At 46.1% G+C, this 26,042-nt stretch overlaps 1 protein-coding gene and 1 long non-coding RNA gene across 7 annotated transcripts in view; one reads left to right on the plus strand and one right to left on the minus strand.

The window, feature by feature from the left end:
- ATP6V1C2 (ATPase H+ transporting V1 subunit C2) overlaps window positions 1-12,104 on the minus strand; it is a 60,646-nt gene extending 48,542 nt beyond the window's left edge. For 2 of the 6 annotated variants that reach the window (XM_059891131.1, XM_059891130.1), the window contains exons 1-3: window positions 11,395-11,477; window positions 9,922-10,076; window positions 7,339-7,406 (exon numbers count right to left, since the gene is read on the minus strand). In XM_059891131.1, coding sequence (XP_059747114.1) covers window positions 7,339-7,406; window positions 9,922-10,050 — 197 coding nt within the window. In that variant the 5' untranslated portion in view covers window positions 10,051-10,076; window positions 11,395-11,477. Of the gene's footprint in view, window positions 1-7,338; window positions 7,407-9,921; window positions 10,077-11,112; window positions 11,478-11,937 lie in introns of those variants that run through there. The other 4 variants (NM_001083653.1, XM_059891133.1, XM_059891132.1 and 1 more) reach the window with 4 other exon arrangements.
- Window positions 11,544-16,910, plus strand: LOC132346623 (uncharacterized). Its single transcript, XR_009496530.1, has 3 exons — window positions 11,544-11,911; window positions 12,301-12,456; window positions 15,459-16,910. It is a non-coding gene; the product is annotated as an uncharacterized lncRNA (long non-coding RNA).
- Window positions 16,911-26,042: the final 9,132 nt, after the last annotated feature.

The following is a 26,042-nucleotide window of genomic DNA, read 5'->3' on the forward strand; positions in this document are numbered from 1 at the left end:
CAGCCATTTTGCTTTTTTGCATTTCTTTTCTATAGGGATGGTCTTGATTCCTGTCTCCTGTACAATGTCACACACCTCTGTCCATAGTTCATCAGGCACTCTGTCTATCAGATCTAGTCCCTTAAATCTATTTCTCACTTCCACTGTATAGTCATAAGGGATTTGATTTAGGTCATACCTGAATGGTCTAGTGGTTTTCTCCACTTTCTTCAATTTCAGTCTGAATTTGGCTAAGCAGTTCATTATCCGAGCTACAGTCAGCTCCCGGTCTTGTTTTTGCTGACTGTATAGCGCTTCTTCATCTTTGGCTACAAAGAATATAATCAGTCTGATTTCGGTGTCAACCATCTGGTGATGTCCATGTGTAGAGTCTTCTCTTGTGTTGTTGGAAGAGGGTGTTTGCTATGACCAGTGCATTCTCTTGGCAGAACTCTATTAGCCTTTGCCCTGCTTCATTCTGTACTCCAAAGCCAAATTTGCCTGTTACTCCAGGCAACAGACTTTGACTTCCTACTTTTGCATTCCAGTCCCCTATAATGAAAAGGACATCTTTTTGGGGTGTTAGTTATAGAAGGTCTTGTAGGTCTTCATAGAACTGTTCAATTTCAGCTTCTTCAGCATTACTGGTTGGGGCATAGACTTGGATTACCATAATATTGAATGGTTTGCCTTGGAAACGAACAGAGATCATTCTGTCGTTTTTGAGATTGCATTCAAGTATTGCATTTCGGACTCTTTTGTTGACTATGATGGATACTCCATTTCTTCTAAGGGATTCCTGCCCACAGTAGTATATATAATGGTCATCTGAGTTAAATTCACCCATTCCAGTCCATCTTAGTTCACTAATTCCTAGAATGTCGATGTTCACTCTTGCCATCTCCTGTTTGACCACTTCTAATTTGCCTTGATTCGTGGACCTAACATTCCAGGTTCCTATGCAATATTACTCAAAGCATGGAGCCTAGCAAAACAGGGAAGTGACAACCAGAAGCATCCCCAGACACTTCTCTGGGGACTCAAGACCAGAACAATATAACAGAAGCACCAGAGAACATCACAGGGAGTCATAACCATCACAGACCTTTGTGATTCAGCAATAAGAGTAGCAAAGTGCACCAAGATTAGAAACATAAACAGCGGTTATGGAAATCATTGATACTGTTGCACCAACAGATATATATCAACTCTATACAAGGAAAACTAGAGACAACATCCGTATAAGGCATCCATATAGGCACCCATATAACACGTAGAAAAAGCAGCAAAGAAAACTTCAAATTTCCAAAGATAGAAATAGCACTTATCTCATTTTTTTATTCTCTAACAACAAAGCAACAAAAGTACAAAACAAAAACAGAAACAGCAACAAAAAAACTCAACAGTCTAGAAATTTTGTAATATTGCATAACACATAGAAAAAAATTGATAATGAAAATTCCATATGCCAACAATTATGTAATATGCCGAGAAAAATCCATTACCTTAAACATCACAGAATGAAACAAAAAGAACATAAATGAACGCAGCACATAAACCAGTTATGTTTGCAGAAAAGAGCAAGAAAACAAACCCAAACAAAACAAGAGGAAGGAAGATAAATGCAGAAATGTGAAAATTAGAAATCGTAAGAGTGTAAGATTGATTTTTAAAAATTGAGGGAAAAAAGCTGCTTCTCATAAAGAGTGAGATAGGTAAACTGTTGGATGATGGCCTTATCAAAGAAAACACCAAAAAAAAAAAAAAAAAGAGAGAGAGAGAAATTAGCAGAGACTATCACAAAACACAAAAGTAGCTGATTCTATGCAAATAACTTGGAAAAGTCAACAATGTGGATTATTTTTGAGGAAGATGAAAATTTACCAAAATTGATACACTTCTCCCAAAGAGGAAACTTGAAAATCATGGAAATTTGGAGGAACAGAACTACTCCTAAAAGTGCAGTAAGCCCCAATACCTCAGAGTGACGTATTTTAAACTTTCCAGAAACGGATCATCCCGTCACCATTTAAAGCAACAGTTCTCAGTCTCAGCACCGAGACCAGCAGCATCAGAACCACCTGAGAACTTGCAGAAATGCAGATTCTGAGGTCCCGCATCACAGCTACTGAATCAGAAATTCTGGAAGGAAAGCCCAGAATCTTCCATATGATTCTGACCCACACGGCACTCTGAGAGCCCCTGTTCAAATGTGCTGCACCCAGGGTAGTCTCCAGCAGCACCAGTATCACTGGGGAGCTGGGAAAAAATGCAGAATCCTAGGCTCAGCCCATGCTGAGTTGGACTCTGCATTTTGCCAAGATCCCCAGGGGACTCAGGTGTCTGAGCTTCCCAGGTGGTGCTAGTGGTAAAGAACCTGCCTATCAGTGCAGGAGACCAAAGAGATGGGGGTTCCATCCCTGGATTGGGAAGATTTCCTGAAGGAGGGCATGGCAACCCACTCCAGTATTCTTGCCTGGAGAATCTCACGGACTGAGGAGCCTAGTAGGCCACAGTCCATCCGGTTGCAAACAGCTGGACACGACTGAAGCGACTTAGCACATCTACAACTCTAGGCCAGGGCTGTGCAATAGAAACAGAACTGAACCAGATGTACCATATAAAATTTCTAGTAGCCACATTTTAAAAAATAAAAGAAACTAAATTGATTTTTAAAATATATTTTATGGACTTCCCTGGTGGCTCAGTGGTAAAGCATCTGCCTGCCAATGTAGAAGACACAGGTTTGATCCTGAATTGGGAAGATCCCCTGGAGAAGGAAATGGCAACCCACTCCAGTATTCTTGCCTGAAAAATTCCATGGACAGAGCAGCCTGGCAGGCTACAGTCCATGGGGTCGCAAAGAGTTGGACATGACTTAGTGACTAAACAACAAAACACAGATCAACAGACTGACCATTAATGGGCGAGTTGTTGAATTTGGATCAAAGGTCTATTCCCCTCTACTCCCCCAGCCCACCCAGTTCTTTCCAGAACCTTCTGTCTGGGCATGTTTCCTCATCTGGAACATGAAAGAGTTAGATTAGATCTCTAAAGACCTTGTCAGCTCTAATATTCCAGGATTCTTTCTTCTGTTCATTCATTCAGCTGGTTTTCAGGAGCTTACAGTCTAGCTGGGAAGACAGTCTTCCAATGATGCCACAAGAAAATATACAAGGGCGCCATGGAGGGTGTTATGAAGGAGGGGACAGGTGTGCTCATTGGTACTGGGTTGGCCAAGAAGCTCATTCGGGTTTTTCTGTACCATCTTACAGAAAAACCCAAATGAAATTTTTGGCCAGCCCAATACTAGTAGAGTCTGAAGGTGGCGGCCGAGGTTGGGAGATGAGTCTGGGGGAGCTGAAAGGGGGGAAACAGGCAATAACAGGGAGAGTAGAATGTGGGGAAGGCTAGCCATTCCAGGGAGCAGGAAGTCAGCTCACATGCAGTAGGACGACCGAGCCCTGAGGAAAGCATAAACAGGCATTCAGCTGTTATTTGTCCAGCCAATCTAAGCTGCGTCAATGCAGATAATCTTGACCTGATATTCTTGCAGGGGCAGAGAAGAGAAGTTTGGGTAATATATTTTGTTTGTCTCTGCTGCTGCTGCTGCTAAGTCGCTTCAGTCATGTCCGACTCTGCGACCCCAGAGACGGCAGCCCACCAGGTTCTGCCGTCCCTGGGATTCTCCAGGCAAGAACACTGGAGTGGGTTGCCATTTCCTTCTCCAATGCATGAAAGTGAAAAGTGAAAGTGAAGTCACTGAGTCGTGTCCAACTCTCAGCGACCCCATGGACTGCAGCCTACCAGGCTCCTCCGTCCATGGGATTTTCCAGGCAAGAGTACTGGAGTGGGGTGCCATTGCCTTCTCCATGTTTGTCTCTAGAATGCCCTTTGAAGAGCTGACTCTCTAAGACCTGCATCACTAAACAGACATCCACACTTGGATATGGAATCTTTCATCAGCCAGCCCGCACAGTCAGCTTCACAGAACCATGTGGTTAAAGAAAATCCACCAGTGACTCTGCAGACCAGGTAATGCTCTCAGGGGCAGGTGACAGTTACCAAAGCACCAAAGAAACTCATGAGGTGCCTCTGACAGCCCAAGTGCCAGTGAAATGTAATACCTTAACCAGAACCACAAAACAGGCTAAGATACTGAGAAGACCTCAAACAGAAAAGGAAAAAAAAAGGGGAGGGGAAGAAGGAGGGCTCTTTCAAAGGGAAAATCATTTGGTTTCTCAAATGTTCGTGAATCAAAATGTAAACACAGGGTAAATTACCAAAGACGGTACGGGGCAATCAATCAAAAATAAAAGGAAGGCTCCAGTAAGCAAGCAAAAGCTGCCTTCCAGCTACACGGAAAAACACTCTAGTGCCCCAGGTAAATAAATAATAAAAGGATGTGGAAACAGTACACCTTGAAAACTCCTGATCCTACTCTGCTCTCCTAACCAGAAGCAGTGCTGACGGGTTCATGCTGCCTGGGTTACATTCCCGGCTAGCCTTTATTTATCTAATAATACTTGCGTCCTTCTGACTGAAGCTGATCTTTGTATTTTATCAGTGTTTCCCATTATTTTACCCCAAGCTCCAGCATTAATCCCCAAACAAAAGTTATCTGACCTCTAGACTGGATGAATGCTAGAAATAAGAATTTCAGGGTATTCAGTCCACACCACTTTTCTTCTCCTGATAGGAAGGCTCTTGGGAATATGTACCCACAAGGAAAAAAATACAACAAGGCACAGTGATTTTCATTCTGCCATACCTCACTCTGTTTATATATTAAAAGAAAAAACTCTTTCATTCATTCAGGTGCTGTTTCACAATTACAGCCTTAATCTGCCTTGCTCATTATTTTCTTAAACACAAGTCATTTGTGTAACCAATAGGCACAGGATAAAACTCTAATGTTTACTGAAAAAAACCAAACCAAAAAACAAACAAAAAAGGAAAGTGGAAGTGATAATAATCTAAGGTCACAGAATTTTATGAGAGGTAGAAGGGGCTCCGGTGAATAAGGAAGAACTTAAGGACATGCACCTTTTTAAGGAAGAAAACTGGTAGCAAAGGTCTAGAAAAATTAAAATGTTGACTAGCTGTCATTTCTATAGCAGGCCTAGGAACATTTCACACTTTTCCTTTCTTTTTTTCTTTTTTAACAATTTACTCTCCTTAGGCCAATGCTGCTGTACCTTCACTGCACAGCATCCTGCTGTTTGTCAGGGCTGCCAATAAAAGGCATCGCCAGCCCAGGAGAGGGGGCCAGGCGCCTCAGTATTTGTTAGACCCACCTCCCCATGGGGTAGAGCAGCCGTCGAAAGGAGCCGATATTAAGGGACCAACCCACTTGTTTCTTGGATGTCAGTGATTCTTAGAACACGTCCCGGGATTTGATCACTCTTGATTCAACATGATTTGACTCCCCTTCACTCTTCCCTGAAAGCACAGAGATGATCACTACTATCCCATTTTACAGATGAGGAAGGTGAAGGTTTTCTTTCTCGAGAACTGTGAGCTACAAACTGCCTGATGATTAGGATTGCCTTTTTGTGGTTAGTCCAACATCCCACGCAGAGCAAGATGTTACTAACAAAGGGCTTCTTTTTATTCTTAGGTGATGGGTGGCTGAACAGGAAGTAGAACACAGAAAATGTAATTTCTAGCCCATGGCACCAAGCTACAGATCAGAAACCTCTAGTATGATCACTAGAAATCCTAGTTCTCAATTTCCATTAAAATGAATCAGAAAAGGCCATAGCATCCAAATCACCATTCCCCTGAGAAGGTAATAAAAGCACATATCCACAGTCCCTGAACATAAGCAACTGTGGGTGGCTCAATGGTAAAGAATCCACCTGCCAATGTTGGAGGCATGGGTTTGATCCCTGGGTCGGCAAGATCCCACATGCCTGGGAGCAACTAAGCCCCTGTGCCATGAGTACCGAGCCTACCCGCTGCAAGTACTGAAGAACCTGTGCTCCGAAACAAGAGAAGCCACGGCAATGAAAAGGTCTTGCACTGCAACTAGAAAATAGACCCGACAAGCTGCAAGTAGAGAAAAGCCCACGCAGCAGTGAAGACCCAGCACAAGCCAAAATAAATAAAATTAAAAAAAAAAGAAGGAAACCCTCTACAGAGGATCAAGCAGCCAAAACCTGGTCTCCCTTGGACATGCAGAGTGGTAGGTGTACGCCCTGGCCCCTGAAGACTCTTCTGTCGCCTATTTCATCCGTATTGTTCTTAGAACCAAGTGCAAACGGTTGTTAAACCACAGAGTTTCATCTACACGAAGACAAGGTAGTATTATTATTTAAAACCTACCTGAAAGATAAATTATGGCAACTCCATCTGGTGTAACATTATAGCGGACTAGTTAATGGTGAGATCCAAAGTACAACATACAAAGGGAAAAGCATGTAAAATGTGTGAATCCCATGGACAGAGAAGCCTGGTGGGCTACCGTCCATGGGGTCAAAAAGAGTTGGATGTCACTTAGTGAATTAACAACAATAATGATCTAAAATATTTCCCAATGATTATGTACCAGATTTGTAATAATTTTTTAAAATAAATGATTTTAAGGTTCTAAAATAATTATCCCACTCCTACATGCGCACAAAGAAGTACAAAAAAGGAGGGTCATTACAGCGTTGTTTACAATAGCAAAACACTAGAAAACTTAAATGTCCATCAATAGGAAAATTCAAATAAATTAGGTTACATTTAGTCAAGGTAATACAGCCATTTTTTTTTTTTTAATAATTATGGGCTGACATGAAATTATCTCTAAGAAATGGGATTCAGGGCGGGGAAACAAGGTGCAGGATATATGCTATCATTTGTATAAAATTATTTTTAAGAATATGCTCATATTTATGGGTACAGGTACAGACTGTCTCTGGAAGGCTTTCCTAAAAATTATAATAATATTGCCTTAAAAGAGGGAAAACAAGAGGACAGGAAACTGGAAAACAGGTGAGAATAAAGCAGATTTTACTGGACAGCTTTTCTTTGTAATTTGAATTTTTAATGATGTGCATGTGCATATGTTCCTACAAAAACCAACCCAAACCAAAAAAAAAAAAAAACAAAACCCAAAAAGCTTTTGGCGGGGGTAAGCTGCATCATATTTTTCTAAGTGTTTCAGCACCTTATTCCATAGTCCTTTGAATGGCAGCCCCCTAAAAAAACATGCTGCCTGAGCAAGCAAATCTCCTCAAGGTCTCCAGCACCCTCATGAAGACCCACCCAGCTCTTCCTGTGACGTCCAGGGCCAGCCAAAGCAAAAGCACTGTGTCTTCTGACAACACTGGCACATTCTCACTTGTATGTAGTAAATAAGAAATATTTTACCTTTCAGCAAAGACATCAAGCTTCGCCAACTCATCAGAGAGGCCGACAAGGGAATCCAAGGTCCCCACCTAGAAAGATGGGAGAGCAGTCAGGGGCTCAGACTTTGTAGCAGAGGGGTGGGGGAGTGCCCTTTCAACTCCAGGGCAGGGAATTCTCTAACTTCCATCCTGGCTTAGTTTTCCTTGGTCAATGGTCAGACTGGAAACCGAGAAGGGCTCTCAAGAGAAACCAGTGGATTTGGGAATATTATTGTTATTACTATTATTTTATTTTTCGGCCAAGAGGATAAACTGTCATTTCAGCCACAGGAAGGAGTGACTATGTGTCCTGGTCTCAGCTAACTTTCCCCTAAGAATGGAAGTCTGGGGGACTCCCCTAGCAGTCCAGTGCTAAGACTCCACACTTCCAATGTTGGGGGCGCAGGTCTGAACCCTGGTTGAGGAACTAAGATCCCACATAACTGAGTGGGATAAAATTTTTTTTAAAAAGACAGAAAAAGAGAAAGACAGTCTGCTCTTCAGGGGATTAATCCTCAGAGCTGAGGAAAAGATGTGACAAAAAGCCAATCAAGGAAGTTACCATTTCTGAAAGCCTTTCTCCTCCAAGTTAGTACGGCCAAGCCTTCTGTCTGGCCCTCTCTGCTGTTATTAACAATGACCTTTCTGGGGCAAGCCCAGCTTTTCCTCTCGCTCTCATTTAGGAAAGTCCTTTTCTTTTCAGGATAGATTACTTATGATGACCTGTTTCTTCATGTGGAAATTGCTACCGTGTCCAAAATTGTGTTTAAAGGTCTACTCACAGAATCAGAAGGAAAAAGTTCGTTCTCACATCCTCAACCACTCATCAGACATTGAGAAGTAATTAGGAAACCATGAAGCCTGGATATTCCTAGAAGTGTTATTCCTTTTCAAAGGACTTGATTTTAAGTAACTTTAGGCAGAAGTCATGTCTTTTTTAAATCTTTGTACCCTTGGGCTAATACAATGCCTCACATGTAGTAAGTAAGCAATGAGTGGATGCTTCATTTACTAAGCTTCACATATGTGACCATGGACAAACAATGGCAGGCTGGAAAAATCAGCAAGAAATGGGCTTAGAAGCCAATGTTGCTGCTTAACAGTTCCACAGCCCCAGTCTCCTTCCTCAGCCCGTCCTGATCTATAATGTGGGAGTGGTGACGATGCACTTAAAGATGTTGTGTACAGGCCTCCAGTGTACTGGTCCATAAACTCTAGCAAATGCAGTAGCCTCATCAACAAGGATGCAGCTCTTTCACCAGAGAGGCAAACTGAGGTTTAAAAGAGGATTATATAGCAATTCACTAGAAGAACTGCCTCTGGGAGCTTAGCAACATCCCTCCAGAACCTGGGGCTTCCTAGGTGTCGCTAGTGGTAAAGAACCTGCCTGCCAAGGCAGGAGACATAAGAGATGCAGGTGCGATCCCTGGGTTGGGAAGATCCCCTGGAGGAGGACATGGCAACCCACCCCAGTATTCTTGCCTGGCAGGCTATAGTTCATGGGGTTGCAAAGAGTCGGACAGGACTGACTGTTAGCACACACGCACTCCAGACCCCAAGAGATATTTGTAGGGCAGAAAGACTGCCTTACACTGCTTCTCTTGGAGGAAGCATGGCAAACAGTCTACTCTTTTTGAAGTTAAGAAGACTACACAGGGACTTCCCTGGTAGTCCAGTGACTAAGACTCCATGCTCCCAATGCAGGGGGCCTGGATTCAGTCCTTGGTCACGGAACTAAGATACCATTTGCCACATCTAAGAGTTTGCTCATTTGAAAAAGACCCTGATGCTGGGAAAGACTGAAGGCGGGAGGAGAAGGGGACAACAGAGGATGAGATGCTTGGATGGCATCACTGACTCAATGGACATGAGTTTGAGTAAACTCCGGGAGTTGGTGATGGACAGGGAGGCCTGGCGTGCTGCAGTCCATGGGGTCGCAAAGAGTCGGACATGCCTAAGCGACTGAACTGAAGAGTTTGCTAAAGATCCCACAGCGTAGCCAAATAAATAAATTTTTAAAGGATTACCAAATTTATTTTTTTTTACGATTTCACATCTTGATCCTGTCATGTCTGTTTCATTTTAAAATCTCTTTCCACCATCTACGCAGTTATCGCTGAACCTCCTTCCTTCTCTCTCCACCAGAACCAGAGGGATGCTGGATTGCCCATCTTGCTCCCAGCCCAAGAATGCAATCAAGGATGAACATCTCCAAGCCTGCACATTTAAACCATGTTGGTTTTCTTAGATGTTGAAGACAGAAAGGATCTGAGAACAACTCCTGAGGACCCAAGTGTGTAAGACACCCTTTCTATCTTTTGAAGACAAGCCACACCCTTGTCTCCTGCTCATTCTGTCCGTGGCTCTGTGTCCACAGTTACCACAGTTAATTTGGGACTGTTCGTGAAGCCCCCACCCAGGCCAGTCCCATCCGGACCCCCCTGTCCAGCCTCACACCCAGGCTGAACCTTAGCGTTGTTGGCTTTGATATATTTTTTCTTCTTGGCTTTCCAGAAGACACCCACCCCAGCCCATGACCTCCTTCCTCCTCCCCAGGAAATTGTACCTTGAAGTCAGGAATCGTGAATTTGGTGTTATAAGACAGGTTAGACTTGGAGGTTACTGTGTTCATTCTCTCCAGGGCTTGTAAATTTTCCTTATCTCTGGGGGCAGAAATTAACCAAAACTCGGACATGTTTCCAGTCTTCTTTGATCCAGCTACTAACCAGGACCACAGCAACACACATAAGCAGAAAGAGGAGGAAACAAGAGTCAAATATCTCTACCAGTTCACCACTCCCTTCCCTCAAAATTAATCCTCTCCGCTTTTCCCACTTCCCATTTGTTCCTTCTCTGACCTTCCAGTTTAGATTCTACGGCTCCAAGGACAGCCATGTGCCCCAGGCTTATCTCCACCTGGAAAGCCCTCGGGTCTTCACAAAGACTCCCCAAAATCCTCCTTCCCTCGGGTGATTCTGACTGGTTTTGAGGGGAGGAGGAGGAGGACTGCGGTTTCTGTCTCTCCTATTTCAGAGAAAGACCCACACCAGATATCACAAAGCCGGGGACAGTAGCCTGGGTTTGGGCACCTCCTGGACTATTTTTCTCCCTTTCCTGGGATGCAGGATGGGAGGGGGGGCCGTGGGGGTTGCATGTGTGTGTGCAAGGATGCAGGAACCAGACAGGAGGCACTTCCACAAAGGGCAGCCTGGGCAAACCCAGATCTTAACGGATCAACCTTGACATTGAAGCTAGTTTTAAAAGACTTCAAGGGACTTCTCTGGCGGTCCCGTGGCTAAGATTCACGCTCCCAGTGAAGGGGGGTGGGCCAGGGGCCTGGTGAACTATGCTGTATCTAAGACCCAGTATAGCCAAGTAAATACGAAAAAAAAAAAAAGACTCCAGAAAAACCTCTCTTTTTGTAAACTAAGGTTGGGGGGGAGGGAAAGAGAGGGGACTATTAAAGTCATTTTTCCGCAAGACTAGGTGTCTATTCTGCAGAGGTGGGTAACATGCTGAGAGTCTGGTTGGAAGTTTTTGTCCAGCGTCTAAAGTCGATTCGTTCTGTTCATTCAAACGTGTGCACACCCACACCTTTCTCCCCTCGGCTTGTTCTTCCCTTCCATCTCCTCCCAAAGCAGCTCCCGGGATGGCCACGAAAAACCCCTGGATAATAATAGCCAGAGTCCCATCGTGCAGGCTCTTCTGGTCGACCCCAGCCTCCCTCCACTCCAAGACAATCTTCACCCCTCCTAACCTCGAGCACACCGAACGCAGTTCCTTTCGCTTTCGATCGCTGATGGCCTGGGGACAAACTGGCCCCGAGGAGATGCCACCTGCCCTGGCCCCTGGGAGGGCACAGCAGAGGCGCCAGCTCCCGGGTTCCCACGGAGAAAACTCGTGGAGGGCGCGCGTGGGCCGAGGAGGAGCAGGGACCAAGGACCAAGGGGACGCGGGCAGCGCGCTCTGGTCCCCCGGGTCGCGACGCGCGCCCTCTCCCCTCGCCGCCTCGGCTCCCCGAGCCGCCGCGCGTCCTTACCGGGAGCCCGCGGGCCGCGCGAGCACACAGCGGGCGGGAAAGGGGCCGAAGCGCACGGCCGGCTCCCGGGAGGCAGCGGCTTCTGCGCGGCGCCCCGCCCTGAGCTTTTATCCGAGCGGCAGGCGGCTCCCGCCCCGCCGGGTATTTGCATACCCGGCAGTCCGCCTCCAGCCGCCGCCGAGGCCGGGGGCGCGGGGCAGCTGGGGCCACCGTGCCGCGCGAGGGGGAGGCGGATCTGTTCCCTTCACGTCTTGGCCAGATCCCCGATCCCCGATCGCCTTGGGCTGGGGACCGGCGGGATTCTGGAGAGCATCAGACGGGGGTCCCAACCCCGCGACGGAGCAGAGCGGAAGACCGAGAGAAACACTGGAGGCGCTGGGGATCCGGACACCTGCCCTCCCCGCGTCTCTCCACCCTCTACTCCATCCCTGGACAGCAACCGGAGACCGGGTCTCAAGGGGGATCACCAAGAGACAGAACTGACCTGTCTGTTGGTGTCTGGAAAGCGCCACGACAGGTTCGTATATGTTTTGGAACACTCACCTGGGCAGAGGAACAGTCTTGCTCCGGACGTGGGCGTGAGCTTGCCCTCGGTTGCCAAGGAAACTGTCCACCGCAGGGCGCGCCCACCGGACTTGACCGCCTTTGTAATTGCAGTGACTATAGTAGGAATTTATCAATAAAACTACAGCGTAGTACCGCGGCTTGAGCTCATAATCCGTGCTGTTTGAAAACAAGAGAGGGAACCCCCCAAAACTTAACGTGTGAATGTTTAAAGAAAAACAAAAACACCTCTAAGAATTCATTTTCTCTGGAGGCTAGGAGGAAACTATACTGCATCCTTCTTCGTGCATGGTATTTTCAGTGGTTTCTGGGAAAGATTAAAATCTCCAAATTATTTTTTAGGGGGGAGAGGATGTTGAAGAAATTTCAGTGTGTCCCTGAGTGTGGGCTCCCCCTTGCCACCTGAAGTTAGCCAGACTGGCCACCTGCTACAGGGAATGCTTTCAGACCACTGGAAAGAAGCCTAAGGCATAGGAGCCCCAGATGCAGGATGGAAAGGTGAGTTTTAAGGTCACAGCAGGTGGCCCTGCAATCCTATTGTGGAGCTGGGAATGGCAGGTCGGAACTCCCAGCAGCTGTCCACTGCATCATCGTGATTGGGACATGCAGGCACATTAGTCAGTCCTTGCGACATTTCCTCCCAAGGGAGGACACCTGAAACCAAGGATGAGGAAACCCAGTGTGTACAGGAAGGTTAAGTGGCAATTCCAGGGAAGGAGTGGCCTGGTTGGACATTGATGTGGGATCTCGTATTTTGGACTTTATCTGGAATGCCATTCTTTCCAGCCAGGGAAGACAGATCCCTTAGAGTCAGGGTCCCCTGGTGGCTCAGACAGTAAAGAATCTGCCTACAACGCAAAAGACTTGGGTTCGGTCGCTGGGTCAGAAAAATCCCCTGAAGAAGGGAATGGCAACCCACTCCAGTATTCTTGCCTGGAGAATCCCATGGACAAAGGAGCCTGGTGGGCTTCAGTCCATGAGGTTGCAAAGAGTTGGACGTGACTGAGCAACTAACACACAGAGTTGGGAGCAGACCTCTTCTATGAACAACAGCATCAATGCCCACAGATGTTGCCGGAATTGCTGGTGTCACATGACTGACAAGTGGCAATGCTGTGAGTGGAACTCAGGCCTCTGATCCAAACCCCATGTCCTTCCGACTGCTCCCAGAAAGCCTGCAGCCTGGTCCTCACTGTGAGAACCTGTGCTTTCCATCTCAGTCCAGGTTTTTCCATCCTTCCTTGTTCAGAGACCTGGCTTCTCAGAGATTGGGCAGCGTGTTTAGAAGTGTCCCCAACTTTGCTTATGAATCCTTTTCTTTTTATAAATCTGATTTCCTCCTTTTTGGTGAAATAAAAGTCTGACATGAATTAACTCCAGGATATCTGATTAAGAAAAGAATAAGGACTGTAGTCTTGCTCATCTTACTCAGAATCTGCAATCTTTCTGGTCTTTTGCATCTATTTAAAAAAAAAAAAAAACACTTAATTATTTAGTTATTGTTGGCTGTGCTGGGTCTTCGTTGCTGCGAAGGTTTTCTCTAGTTACAGAGAGCAGGGGCTGTCCTTGGTTGTGGTGCTTGGGTTTTCATTGCCATGGCTTCTCTTGTTGAGAGTACAGGCTCTAGAGCTCGAAGGCTATATTTCCACAATTTAAAAATAACCACTGTTAACATTCAAATTGCCTCTGTTATTTTTTTAAATGTATATTCATATATACAAATATGGGCTTTAGGACATGACTGAGGTTATATGTTATACATAAAGTTTGGCATCCTGCTATGGATTGCTTTTTGGAGATAAAAATAAATTTATCAGTCTATGTTATCACTAATTTACCACACCAGAACTTGAGTCAGATACATTTGATTTCAAAGGCAAATAAAGAGATCTTGCTGAACAACTTACATCTTAAAGAAAAAAAAGAGAGAGAGACAGAGACAGAAACAACTCTTGTCTTGCCCCAGGGCTTTTTGATTTGCAGTTTTCAAGACAGTATATGTACTTATCCATTTTGAATCAAGGTGTTATTCTCCTGTTTCTCTATAAAGTGAGATCACTCTTTAACAGAGAGAGGCATCAACCAAAAGTTGTAGAGCCTGATCCTTTAGGATATTGTGAAGTGAAAGTCGCTCAGTCGTGTCCGATGCTTCGCGACCCCATGGACTATACAGTCCATGGAATTCTCCAGGCCAGAATACTGGAGTGGGTAGCCTTTCCCTTCTCCAGAGGATCTTCCTAACCCAGGGATCAAACCCAGGTCTCCCACATTGCAGGCAGATTCTTTCCCAGCTGAGCCACAAGGGAAGCCCCCATTAGATTATTAGGAGAATACAAAACAGCATTCCCATCCCATACATCAATAGAACAAAAGTGGTTTCCTTCCATATATTAGCCTGAAGCAGCATTTAACACCCATGTTCAAATTCTCCACCCCCACTCCCAAAGTCTCTGAAAGCTGCACTAAGTTGAAGTGCCTTGACCAACATTTATAAAATACCCCCAGGTTACGAAAATAAAAATAGGTTTATAGACACAGTTCTGGAAGAACCCAGGTTGCAACCCAGGTTAAAGAATGCTATCTCTTCCTGGGAAAAAAAAGACTGGGGAGGAAATGCCATCAGCCTTGAATCATCTCTAGCGTATTATGAATTTGGCTTTGGCTAAATATTCCAGAAGTATTTCTGCAGCTGTCACTGGCTGTGCACTGAGCCAGCTAAATCATGCAGAAGGGAACAGTCCCATCAGGTTCGGGAACTAGAAGGACAAGGCTGGTCTTTTTGGTCTGTTGTCCACTGGCCTCTCCCACTCGGTGCCCTCTTCCTTACTGGATGGAGACAACCCTTCTCAAAGATGCATGATTCCACCTGCAATCGGCTTGGGTGATTTTTTTAGACTTTGCTGAGAAGGATCCAGGGAAGTTTTTCTGAAGGGACAGGTCTCTAGAGGAGAAAAATGCAAGCCCAATTGTCCCTGGAGTGTCAGCATGGTGTTGTAGGAAGAGATTAGGCTTTGGAATCAGATAATCTGATAAACTGCTTAACCTCGCTGAGCTACAGGGTTCCTATGTTTAAAAAGGAGGGCAATTATGCTTGCCTTTCAGGCCTGCTCTGAGGATGAGAGAAAATAGTGTTTGAAGCACCACAGTCGGAGCCTGAGAACCAGCTGTGCTCAGTAAACATTCCCTTCATCTCTCACTCCCTCTGCTTTCTTAGAAGGTCTCTAGGGGTTTATGTTTGGCATATTATTTGCCATTATGTTTGTATAGTATAAGAATCCCTTGTTATTGCCCAACATTTTTCTCTAGGGACTCAGAGTACTTTGATCTTCATTTTGTCATATAGCCAATACCCTTGTGATTTTAAGGACAGCATCGTGATGGTGTTCATTGTTTTTCTTGAAGAAAATAAGGCCGAGGAATTCTCATGATTCCTTTACTCAAGTACACAGAGATAAGTGTTCATTTCATTTAACAAGTTTTTTTTTAATTTTTTTCTCCAGTATCTTCCAGCCTCCGTGGAGTTTGCAAAAATAAATCAGTTTTCAGACCCGTGGTAGAGCAAAACAAGCATGGTAAACAGAATTTCGAGCTGTCCCAACTCATGAAGCTATGAATACAAAACACGGAGCAGGATGTGGCACATGCATAAAAATGAGATATAAACATTCAAGAAGTGCCATGATCCTCATTTTACAGATGAGGAAACAAGCCCAGGGAGATTAAGTGAGTCAACTGAGAGCACAGTCAACGGCAGGCCTGGGACCTGAACTCCATTCTTCTGAGTGTTACACAATATCTAAACGACTCCTCCAGCCCAGAGAAGCAGCTTCTAACACACTATGTGGAGTTCAATTCCTGGCTCTTCCACTCATCAGCCAAGTGAACTTGCACAGTTAGGGCTCAGGGGGCTGTAAAGTGGGGATAATAATCGTTCCTGTTTTATAACTTTTTTCTGAAGATTAAACAATAGGGCTCAGCGACTGGTCCGTACCAGTCATCGCTCAAGGTGTGCTCTGAGTATCAGCCACCTTAAAAAGCACCTCTCTCTTCTTGGCCTCTTTTTCTCCTTTTGTTTCTCATTTTCAAGTTCCTTTCCCCCACTCCTGGGTTCTTTTGGAAGATCCTGATTCTGCCCAGTTGTAAACACGTGACCCATCTGTCACTCCTGCGTTCAGTCACTTCTAACATGTCTTTGATGCAGTTAATCCCGGAGGAAGGAAGGAGTGGCCAGTGCTTGAGGAGGAGTCTCCCAGCTCCAGCAAAGAGAACCCACCATTGTTTCAAGCTCTGCCTTGGACTTGAGAGGATCTGACCTCAAGTCTCCAGTTCTGTCATGGATCAGCTGTGCCCTTTCCAAGTACAAGCTCCTGTAGTCAGGTTTCCTCGCCTATAAAATGGGGACATCAAGGTCCTGTGGTTTTCCTTGTGTATGTGCTTCATTGCTCAGTCGTGCCCTAGTCTTTGCAACCCCCTGCTCTGTAGCCCGGAGAAGGCAATGGCACCCCACTCCAGTACTCTTGCCTGGAAAATCCCATGGATGGAGGAGCCTGGAAGGCTGCAGTCCATGGGGTCACTAAGAGTTGGGCACGACTGAGCGACTTCACTTTCACTTTTCACTTTCATGCATTGGAGAAGGCAATGGCAACCCACTCCAGTGTTCTTGCCTGAAGAATCCCAGGGATGGGGGAGCCTAGTGGGCTGCCGTCTATGGGGTCACACGGAGTCGGACAAGACTGAAGTGACTTAGCAGTAGCAGCAGCTCTGTAGCCCACCAGACTCCTCTGTTCATGGAATTTTCCAAGCAAGACTACTGGAGTGGGTTGCCATTCTCCTTTCCAGGGGATCTTCCCAATCCAGGGATGGAGCCCACGTCTCTTTCATCTCCTGCACTGGCAGGTGGATTCTTTACCATTGAGCTACCAGAAGTTCAATAAAAATGGAAATAAAAATGGCCTGTGTGTGTGTGTGTGTGCGTTAGTCACTCAGTCATGTCTGACTCTTTGTGGCTTCATGGACTGTAGCCCACCAGGCTCCTCTGTCCATGGGATTCTCCAGGCAAGAATACTGGAGTGGGTTGCCATTCCCTTCTCCAGGGGATCTTCCCAACCCAGGGATCGAACCTGGGTCGCAGGCATTGCAGGCATGTTCTTTACCGTTTGAGCCATGAGGGAAGCCCAAAAATGGCCTGGCCAAATATTCAAATGTTTAGATGTGGAAATAAACATCTGTTGCAACCCAAAAGGACTTTCCTAGCTTTATTACAACCTTTGAAAAACATGAAGTGAATGTTTTCTTGTGTTCCATTCTGTTCTTCATTCCTTCATTTCAGTAGCTTCCTAATAGCCAATCCAAAGCATATCTTACATGTTCTACTCTGTAGCACAGGGAACTCTATTCAGTCCTCAGTCCTCTGTAATGGCCTATATGGGAAAAGAATCTAAAAGAAAAGAGTGGGTATATGTATTAATATAACTGATTCAATTTGCTGTACACCTGAAATGAATGCAACGTTGTAAATCAACTATACTCAAATAAAAATTTTAAAAATAAATAAATTAAAATATATCTTATATCTGCCTACTTGTCTTCTTTCTTTTGATTCTTCTACGTCATTATCATCTTTACTCTCATCTCCTGTAGCAGATGGAATAGTGTTCTCCCCACTAGAAATACACATCCACCCTGAATCTCAGGTGCAGAAGTTTCGTGCTCGCTCAGTCATGTCCAACTCTTTGTGACCCCATGGACTGTAGCTGTCAACTCTTCTGTCTATGGGATGGACACTATTTAGGAAAAGGGTCTTTGCAGATATAATTAGTTAAGGATGTTGGGATGACATCATACTGGATTTATCATAAGAGACAACACAGAGACACATGGGCAAGAAGACATGCAGATAGAGACAGAGACTGGAATATTTCACCCCCAAACAGGCCACTTTGGCATATTGATTACTTTGAATGAAAGGCACTTGAGACACATCAGGGGCAAGAAGGACACTGATCTTGCTCTTTTTCCTGAAAGCAGGAGATAAAGCTCCCGTATGAAAGTGTCCTCCTTGATCCAGGGGGAAGAAAGACTTTCTTATCACTAGAGATGGGCGGGGTTGGGGGTGGGGCTGGGGGGAGCTGGGGGCTAAGATCTGTACCAACATCCTTGTTAAACTAACCCTTATCTTCCAAGGTTACTTCTTCACCATTTACTACCCCTCAACATAAGCCCCTTTGTCTTCTCCATTTGTCACAGATTCCTTGTGTGCTTGTCTGAAAGATGTAAAAGCTTCCTGCTCTTGTTTTTAAAAATTGTGTGCTTTTCTCCTGTTAATTTGTTCTGTGTCAGTTTAATTCTTAGGCCCAGCCGGAGACCCAAATACGACTGAAGAGAGTTTTCCCCTCTTACAATTCTACTTTAAGTTTATGACCATGAACCCAAGTTGAGCCCCTATGTGATGCCACTTCACACTCAGCAAGAGACCTATAATTTAAAAAGGAAAACAAGTGCTGATGAGGATATGAGAGGAGTTGGGGCCGTCATACACTGTTGGTGGCAATAAAAAATGGCTCAGCCACCTTGGAAAACGGTTTGGTAGTTTCTTAAATGTTAAACACATTTACCGGATGACCCAGCAACTTCACTCCCAGGTATACAGTGAAGAAATTCAAACTACATACGCACAAAAACTTGGACAAAAATGTGAACAGCATCAGTCATAATACCCCAAAACAATTCAAATGTCTATCGACTGATGAACAGGTAAATAAAATGTGGCATATCCACACAATGGAATATTATTTGGCAATGAAAATGAGCAAGGGTGGGGAGTTCCCTGGTGGACTAGGGGTTGGGATTCTGGGCTTTCATTGTTGTGGCCAGGGTTCAGTCCCAGGTCAGGGAACTGATAACCAGGCAAAAAACAAACAGAAAGGAGTGGGGCGCTGATACTCGCTTCAATATGGATGAACCTTGACAACACTGAAGCCAGTCACTGAAGACCATAAATTGTCATGATTCACTTTAGGTGAAATATCCAAAATAGGCCAATTCATTGAGGCAGAAAGCAGATGAGTAGTTGTGTAGGGTTTGGGGGAAAGCAAGGGGGTGGGGAAGAGTTAGAGGAAAATGGAAAGCGGCTGCTAAGAGTTTCTCTGAGGGATGACGCAAAGGTGAGATTGAGTGTGGCGATGATTGCACAACTGTGTAAAAACAGAATTGTAATTTAACGCATGAATTGTATGCTATGTGAAATATTTCTCAATAAAGCTGTTAAAATATAGAAACCAACCATGGTTTCTAAATGGTAAACATACCATTTACCAAAAAAGTAACCGAAAACAAACAAGGCCGCTCAAGCGTGACCTGCCAGTGAAACCTTTCTAAATCCTTGTTTGGATTCCCACTCGTTCCTCTTTCAGGGTTTTCAGAACCGTGGCCCGAGAGCCTGCTATCTGTTTGTCTGTCCTCATCGCAGCCTTCACTCTTGTCCGCATCTCCACCTTCACAAGGACGGCTGCCAGTAAAGGTCTGTGTAATGAGTGAATTCTCATAATCACCTTGATACATTCTGTAACAGAACAAACAGATAGCTAATAGTTTGATCAATAAATATTCATAGCCGTGAACCTTGGCTTCATCAGCATCTGATAAACATTGCAGAACCTGAGGTTCTGAGAAGCACGCTGTGCTTAATAATCTCAGAGGTCGAGTATGTCAGATTCCCGGAGTGCTTGAACTCTGTTTTGATCTCAGCACTGTGCAGCCAACATTTTGCTGGGTTGCGGAGCAAGTTGCTGGATTCATGGCTGGAGTGGGAATGCCCCGGCCCGGGTGCTTCCATCCCCTCTCCGGCCTTCAGTCTGCAGCCAGCTCTGGAGATGATTTAGTGCATCCAGACCCTATATCTGAGTCACCAAGACTGGCACTGTGAGCTCTTCTTCCCGAACTGATCCTGGAGACCTGCGCCTGGCCAGCAGGTGACAGTGATGGAGGAAATGGCTGGTCCTGTCCTCCTCGTCCTGGCATTCCACTGAGAGCCTGCGGCCGGCCCCTTGGCTGGGCCTGTGGGGAGGACGGCGTAGGCGTTCCTCTGGTTCTACAGAGGAGGCTCCTGCCTGGCAGTTTTTAAAGGGAGGTTGTCAAGGTCCCTTTGACCATCTTCTCTCTCCATAGGTTTATCTGGTGACAGTGACACCGGGATGGTATCCATTTGGAAAATGAGCACTGGGCTCCTAAGGAGTTTTGAATAAGAATGTCACAGAGGAATGAGGGTCCCCAACACGCAACAGCCGTGAGGAGCAGCATGAATTTTCCGCAAGTCTCTGTGTTTTGGAAACCTGCTGAAGAGTCAACCAGATTGATGAAGCAACACACAAAGCAGGACTTGCCAGATGTTAGTGAGACTGGCTGCTGAAATCCCTTGGGAGACTGCCATGGGTCTGGGTTGGGAGATGACCCTGAGCCACATGCCTGAGTTTGGGAGGCCCTTGGGGACCTTCATGTCTTCGGCCAGCCCATCTCATCCCACCTTGGGCACTTGCTGCTTCTCTGTGCCTTGCTCTCCTCACTCCCCACCTGCCCGGGGTACTCCAGGTCCTCCCCCTGATCCCAGAGCCTGGAGGCAACTTGGCGACATCTTCCAGGACAAACACACTGGCTGCGTGTCAACCTGCCTCCTTCGTGCTGATACCCCACCTCGAGGACACCTGGGGAGGGGAAACCAGTGCGGCCAGACCAGAGGCCTCTGTGTGTGTGGAGAAGCCCCTGTGGCGAAAGCTCCAGCAGGGCAACGCCCTTTCCTCCTCCCAGGAAGGGATGGGGAAAGCAGAGACGCGTGGTCCTTGGAGATGGTGGAGTAGGTCAGGGAAAGACCCCTGTCTGCCTGGTTGCCTGTGAAGGCAAAGCAAATTGACAGTGAGTATTTCCTGAATGAATGAATGAAGATGAATGAGTGAAATATCATTATCTAGCCCCTCCCCCCCTCCTCCGTGAGGACCCAAGCATCTGACTTTGGTATGGTGGTTCTCTTCAGCTCGAGTGGGGTGGCTTGAGTGTCCCATGGACAATGTCCATCCCCGGCCTCCAAAGCTCCTCCACTCCAAGGACCTTCCATCTGTCTTTTCAGCTGCCCACTCCTGTAGCCGCACCCTGCGCCTTGTCATCACCTGAAACTACCCCACCCCGGAAAGCTTAAATACCAGTATCCCACTCTCATACCCAGCTCCCACTGCACTGCCCTCAGCGCGCCCACACACACACACACACACGTACACACCTCTGCCTTCCCCTGCTTGGTCACCTCCTCCAAATGTGGCTTCTTTTCATACCAGGTAAACGGTCTGAACTGCCTTCTCATCAGCACCTCTGATGCTCTTACGTCCTGCCCTTCCCGTGAATCCACCTCACCTCATTTCAGCAAAACCCTTGGTGCTCAGTGTCCCCCCACCCCCCGGGCAGCCCAGCAGTGCCCGAGAGGCGCCCCCATGCTGCCCGGCTCCACACGTGGGCTCCTTGTCCAGTTGTCCCTTCCCTCCGTCACTCACCCATCCGTTCTTTCAACAGATATGCACTCAGCGCTGACTGCAGGCCAGGACTGTTCAAGGTGCCAGGGACTGAGTGGTGAAAGCTAGTTCTGGTCCTGCTCTCATAGACCTCCCTGCTCGTGGGGGACACGGTAAATTGACCCAAGACCATTGTGGTGACTCAGCCAGGTCTGCCTTGCTGCTCGGCTGCAGTCTCTCCTGGAGGCTTTGCAGCCTTCATTCTGAAGATGACCTCATCCCCCACTCCCCAGGAAAGTGATACCCTCAGATGTTAATGTTGCTTCTAATTCTGCCAGTCTATGGATTTACCATCTTATGTAGTCCTTCACCCCATTGCTGCCTTGTTTTTCTTGTTTAGAGGATGTGACAGGTCCCCCTCTTTGAGGCTGGCACCCCTTCCCCGGCTCATCACCAAAGTCTCCCCCATCTCCTCTGTCAGTTATCTCCTAGCTGTCTTTCAGCATCCAGCACACCGTCATTCTACGATTCTTCCCCTCAGCGTGCAAACTCAGCCTTCTTTCTTTCTGGATTGTTGTTTTAATTGTTGGCCGTGCCTTGCAGCTTGTAGGATCTTAGTTACCTGACTGGGGATTGAACCCGGGTCACCATGGTGAGTGTTGAATCTGAACCTCTGAACCACCAGGGAATTCCCTTAATCATCATCTCTCTTTAAACCTCCTTCCTTGGTCCTTGAGCCCTACTCCACTGCCCCCTCGCCCACCCTGGGTCTCTCTCCTTCATTCTAAATGTCCAGTGCTGTGTTCACATCCCGACCGCCAGGCACACCTGTGTTCCCCTGCCTGCGGAGGACCTACTGTGTGTACAAGCCTGTGCTCATGGCTAGGGGAACCACAGGGGACACAGGCCCTGGCCTCAGGCAGCTTCCATTCTAGTGTGGAAAGCAGGTCAGATGCAATTAAACAGATAAATAAGAATAAGAAATTCACATTTTTTAAGTTCTTACAAAGAAGATCAAAAGGGGGAATGAGACTGAGAGTAGCTGGGAAAACCCACTTCAAATAGGGTTCTCCCTGCAGAAGTGACAGGGCCTTGAAAGTTTAGAGTGGCCCAGATTCATGAGGGATGGAGACAGGAAGAGCCGCACCTGGTAGGAGGAATCTCCCAGCTGAGCGTGTGTAGGTGGGCTCTGTTCCCTCTGCAGGCCGCCCCCATCTGGCTCTGTCCTCACCACTTCCTCAAACACAATCCTCCTCTCATTTTTCAGCCCAGGGAACGGGTGTGGTCATGTTTATTAGTGCTCCCCTACCTAGGTTGTTGTTCTGTCACCAAGTCATATCCGACTTTTTGTGACCCGATGGAGTACAGCACGCCAGGCTCCCCTATCCTTCACCATCCCCCAAAGTTTGCTCAAATTCATGTCCATTGACTCAGTGGTGCCATCCAACCATCTCACCCTCTGTCACCCTCTTCTCCTCCTGCTTTCAATCTTTCCCAACATCAGGATCTTTTCCGGTGAGTCAGCTCTTTGCATCAGGTGGCCAAAGTATTGGACAGCTTTAGCCTCAGTCCTCCCAACGAATAGTCAGGGTTGATTCCCTTTGGGATTGACTGGTTTGATCTCCTTGCTGTCCATGGGGCGCTCAAGAGTCTTCTCTAGCACCACAAATCGTTTAACACTCTCCTCTGGAATCACCCCTTCTTGGGACTTGCATGAGTCCATTGTCTTATGTGGTCACTCAGGCTCCTTCCTGTGTGTCTTTTCTCTGACCTCCCTTTATTTTTGTTGTCTCCATTCATTACCCACTGCTCTCTTGAGCTACACTGGAGGTTCATGGTTTTTGAGGGCTCACAGAACCCTTTGATCCTCTGTTGATCTCTCCTCCCAGGAAAAATATGTGTATATTACCTGTACATAGGTTTCTTTTCATATGATATCATCCAGGGGTTTGCGGGTCCACCTAGACTCTTGGATTCCAGATTAAGAAGCCTTATCTATACACTTTCCCAGAGTTATTTCATCCACTTCCACAGGAACTACTTGTTCTTCATAACTTTTAAAAATTCAAGTGTAGTGGAGAGGAAGGGATGAGTAGATAGAATACAGAGGATTTTTAAGATAGTGAAACTACTTTGTATTATATAATATTTTTGTAACATCTAATGGGAAAACTGAAATTTAAATTTGAGCCAACCCAATGCTATTACTCCAGTACTCTTGCCTGGAAAATCCCATGGATGGAGGAGCCTTGGTAGGCTACAGTCCATGGAGTCGCTGAGGGTTGGACACGACTGAGCGACTTCACTTTCACTTTTCACTTTCATGCATTGGAGAAGGAAATGGCAACCCACTCCAGTGTTCTTGCCTGGAGAATCCCAGGGCCCGGGGAGCCTGGTGGGAGGCTACCTATGGGGTTGCACAGAGTCGGACACGACTGAAGTGACTTAGCAGCAAGGCTATTACAATGATGAATACATGTCATTATACATTTTTGTCCAAACCCATAGAATACCAAGAATGAAACCTAATAGAAACTACAAACTTTGGGTGGTAATGAAAATCAGATGACAATATAAATTGGGATCTGTTTCTGGACCCTGTCTTCTTTTCCATGATATATTTGTTGATTCTTCCTTCAGAAGCACACCATCTTGATTACGGTGACTTTATAGTAGGCCTTTAAATAGTCTCTAACTTTGTGGTTTTTTAAAAGTGTTTTGAAAATAATTTTTGTACGACTACACATTTTAGAATCAGCTTGTTATTTCTACCAAAAAAAAAAAAAGCCTGCTGATGTTTTGCATTGAATCTACAGATTAGTGTGGTGAGAATGAACATCTTCTCATTTATTTATCTCCCCAACCTTCCACCCCTCCCCCACCACCAGGACCTGCTCTTGTGTTATCTACCATCATCCCTGACCCTGAAACTGGGAGGCACCTTTAACCTTGCCCTCTCCCTTAGCCCTAACGACAATCATGAAGGTCTGCTGATTTTTCTCTTTGTCTCTAGTGGTACCATGTGCAGGCCTTCCTCATTACTCACTCAGATAATTGCAATCACTGCTTAATAGCTGGACCCAGCAAATATAACTCACATATCAGCCTGAGAGGCTGCTTTTGCAAATCTGACCCCACCCATCTAGCTTGACACCCATTTGCTCAGGGTGAATTTCCAGTTGGCTTAACTTGACATATACCAGTTCACTATCTGGCTCTTTTGTACCTTCTTGGCAGCATTTCCCAATATCCACTGCCCCTTCCTTTTCCTGAAAGCCTCCCTACCCCCTGAATGAGTTGGGGCCCCTTGTTGATGCACCCATCATGCCCGGTACATGGGACTGGGCACATAAGGCAGGGTCTCTTGCTCAAAAATTGTTAAGAATTTCAAGATACAACAGCAGAGTTTTAAACCAGGTGTGAGTGAGGCTCTTGTGAGCACAGGGCTCTTCATGACTGTACTGGGCCTTTGCATATCCCATGCTTGTCAGTGTCTCTGTTTCTATGGAGCAGGAAGCCCTAGAGCTCTGAAGAGCCTGGGCAGGTCATCTGTGAAGTGAGTTGCTTTTTTCCAAAACCAGTGGCTTTTGTTCCTTTGTGATCACTTTGATTGCTCTTAGATCAGAGAACATTGACTACTATTATAGTCTAGCTGCTTAATTCTGACAACTGAGTCAACAAATAATTACGTTTGATGAGGCCAGCTGTGATCAGGGTATTTCGAGATGAAATGAGTTTGCCTGTGGTTTCGTCGTCAGCCAGTGACCCCACTGCAAAGGTGGGGATGGTGATAAACCTTCAGGCACAGAAGTCACCAGTTTTGGGGTAGTATAACCAGCCTGTGCTCATTCTCAGTAAACTTCTGTTCTTATGCAAAGGATTCTACACATGAAACTCAGGTTTTCCAGGTGCCTCGGTGGTAATGAATCCGCCTGCCAATGTAGGAGGCGGGTTCGATCCCTGGGTTGGGAAAATCCCCTGGAGAAGGAAATGGCAACAGACTCCAACATTCTTGCCTGAAAAATCCCATGGATAGAGGAGCCTGGCTGGCTACAGTCCATGGGATCACAAAAGAAACAGACATGACTTAGTGACTAAACAACAAATACATTAAACTTTCCAAAAAAGCTCCTTTAAATAGACTGGAAATGCATGCCTATGTGTATCTAATGTTATTTACACAAAGTGTAAGTGTGTGATTGAAGGGGGAAATGTGCAGCGAGGTAGCATCCCACAGTCTGGGGCAAAGTATGGGGTGCTTGCTGTGATCTGCTTTGTTCTCAGGTCCTAGTGAGAGTCTTCACGGTCAAGTATAAGAAGCCTTCTAGTCTGACTTACTGCTACTTCCCCTGGCTTAGTTTCTCCTGCTCTGGACGCCTTTTCAGCATGGATTGTGCTCTATGCAGTCTTTTATCTCTAATACGCATGAGGTCTGGAAATAGGTCCAGTAAATGGCTAATGAATGGAACATAAAGGGAGGAAAAAAAGAGGGAAAGAATCAGAGGGGAGATTTCAGGGTTGGATTATATTATCTTGTGGAAATAAGATAACTTATATTACCCCCTACCACCACCACCTAGAGCAGACAAT

Source organism: Bos taurus, chromosome 11, assembly GCF_002263795.3.
Source record: "Bos taurus isolate L1 Dominette 01449 registration number 42190680 breed Hereford chromosome 11, ARS-UCD2.0, whole genome shotgun sequence".
Classification (NCBI taxonomy): Eukaryota; Metazoa; Chordata; class Mammalia; order Artiodactyla; family Bovidae; genus Bos; species Bos taurus.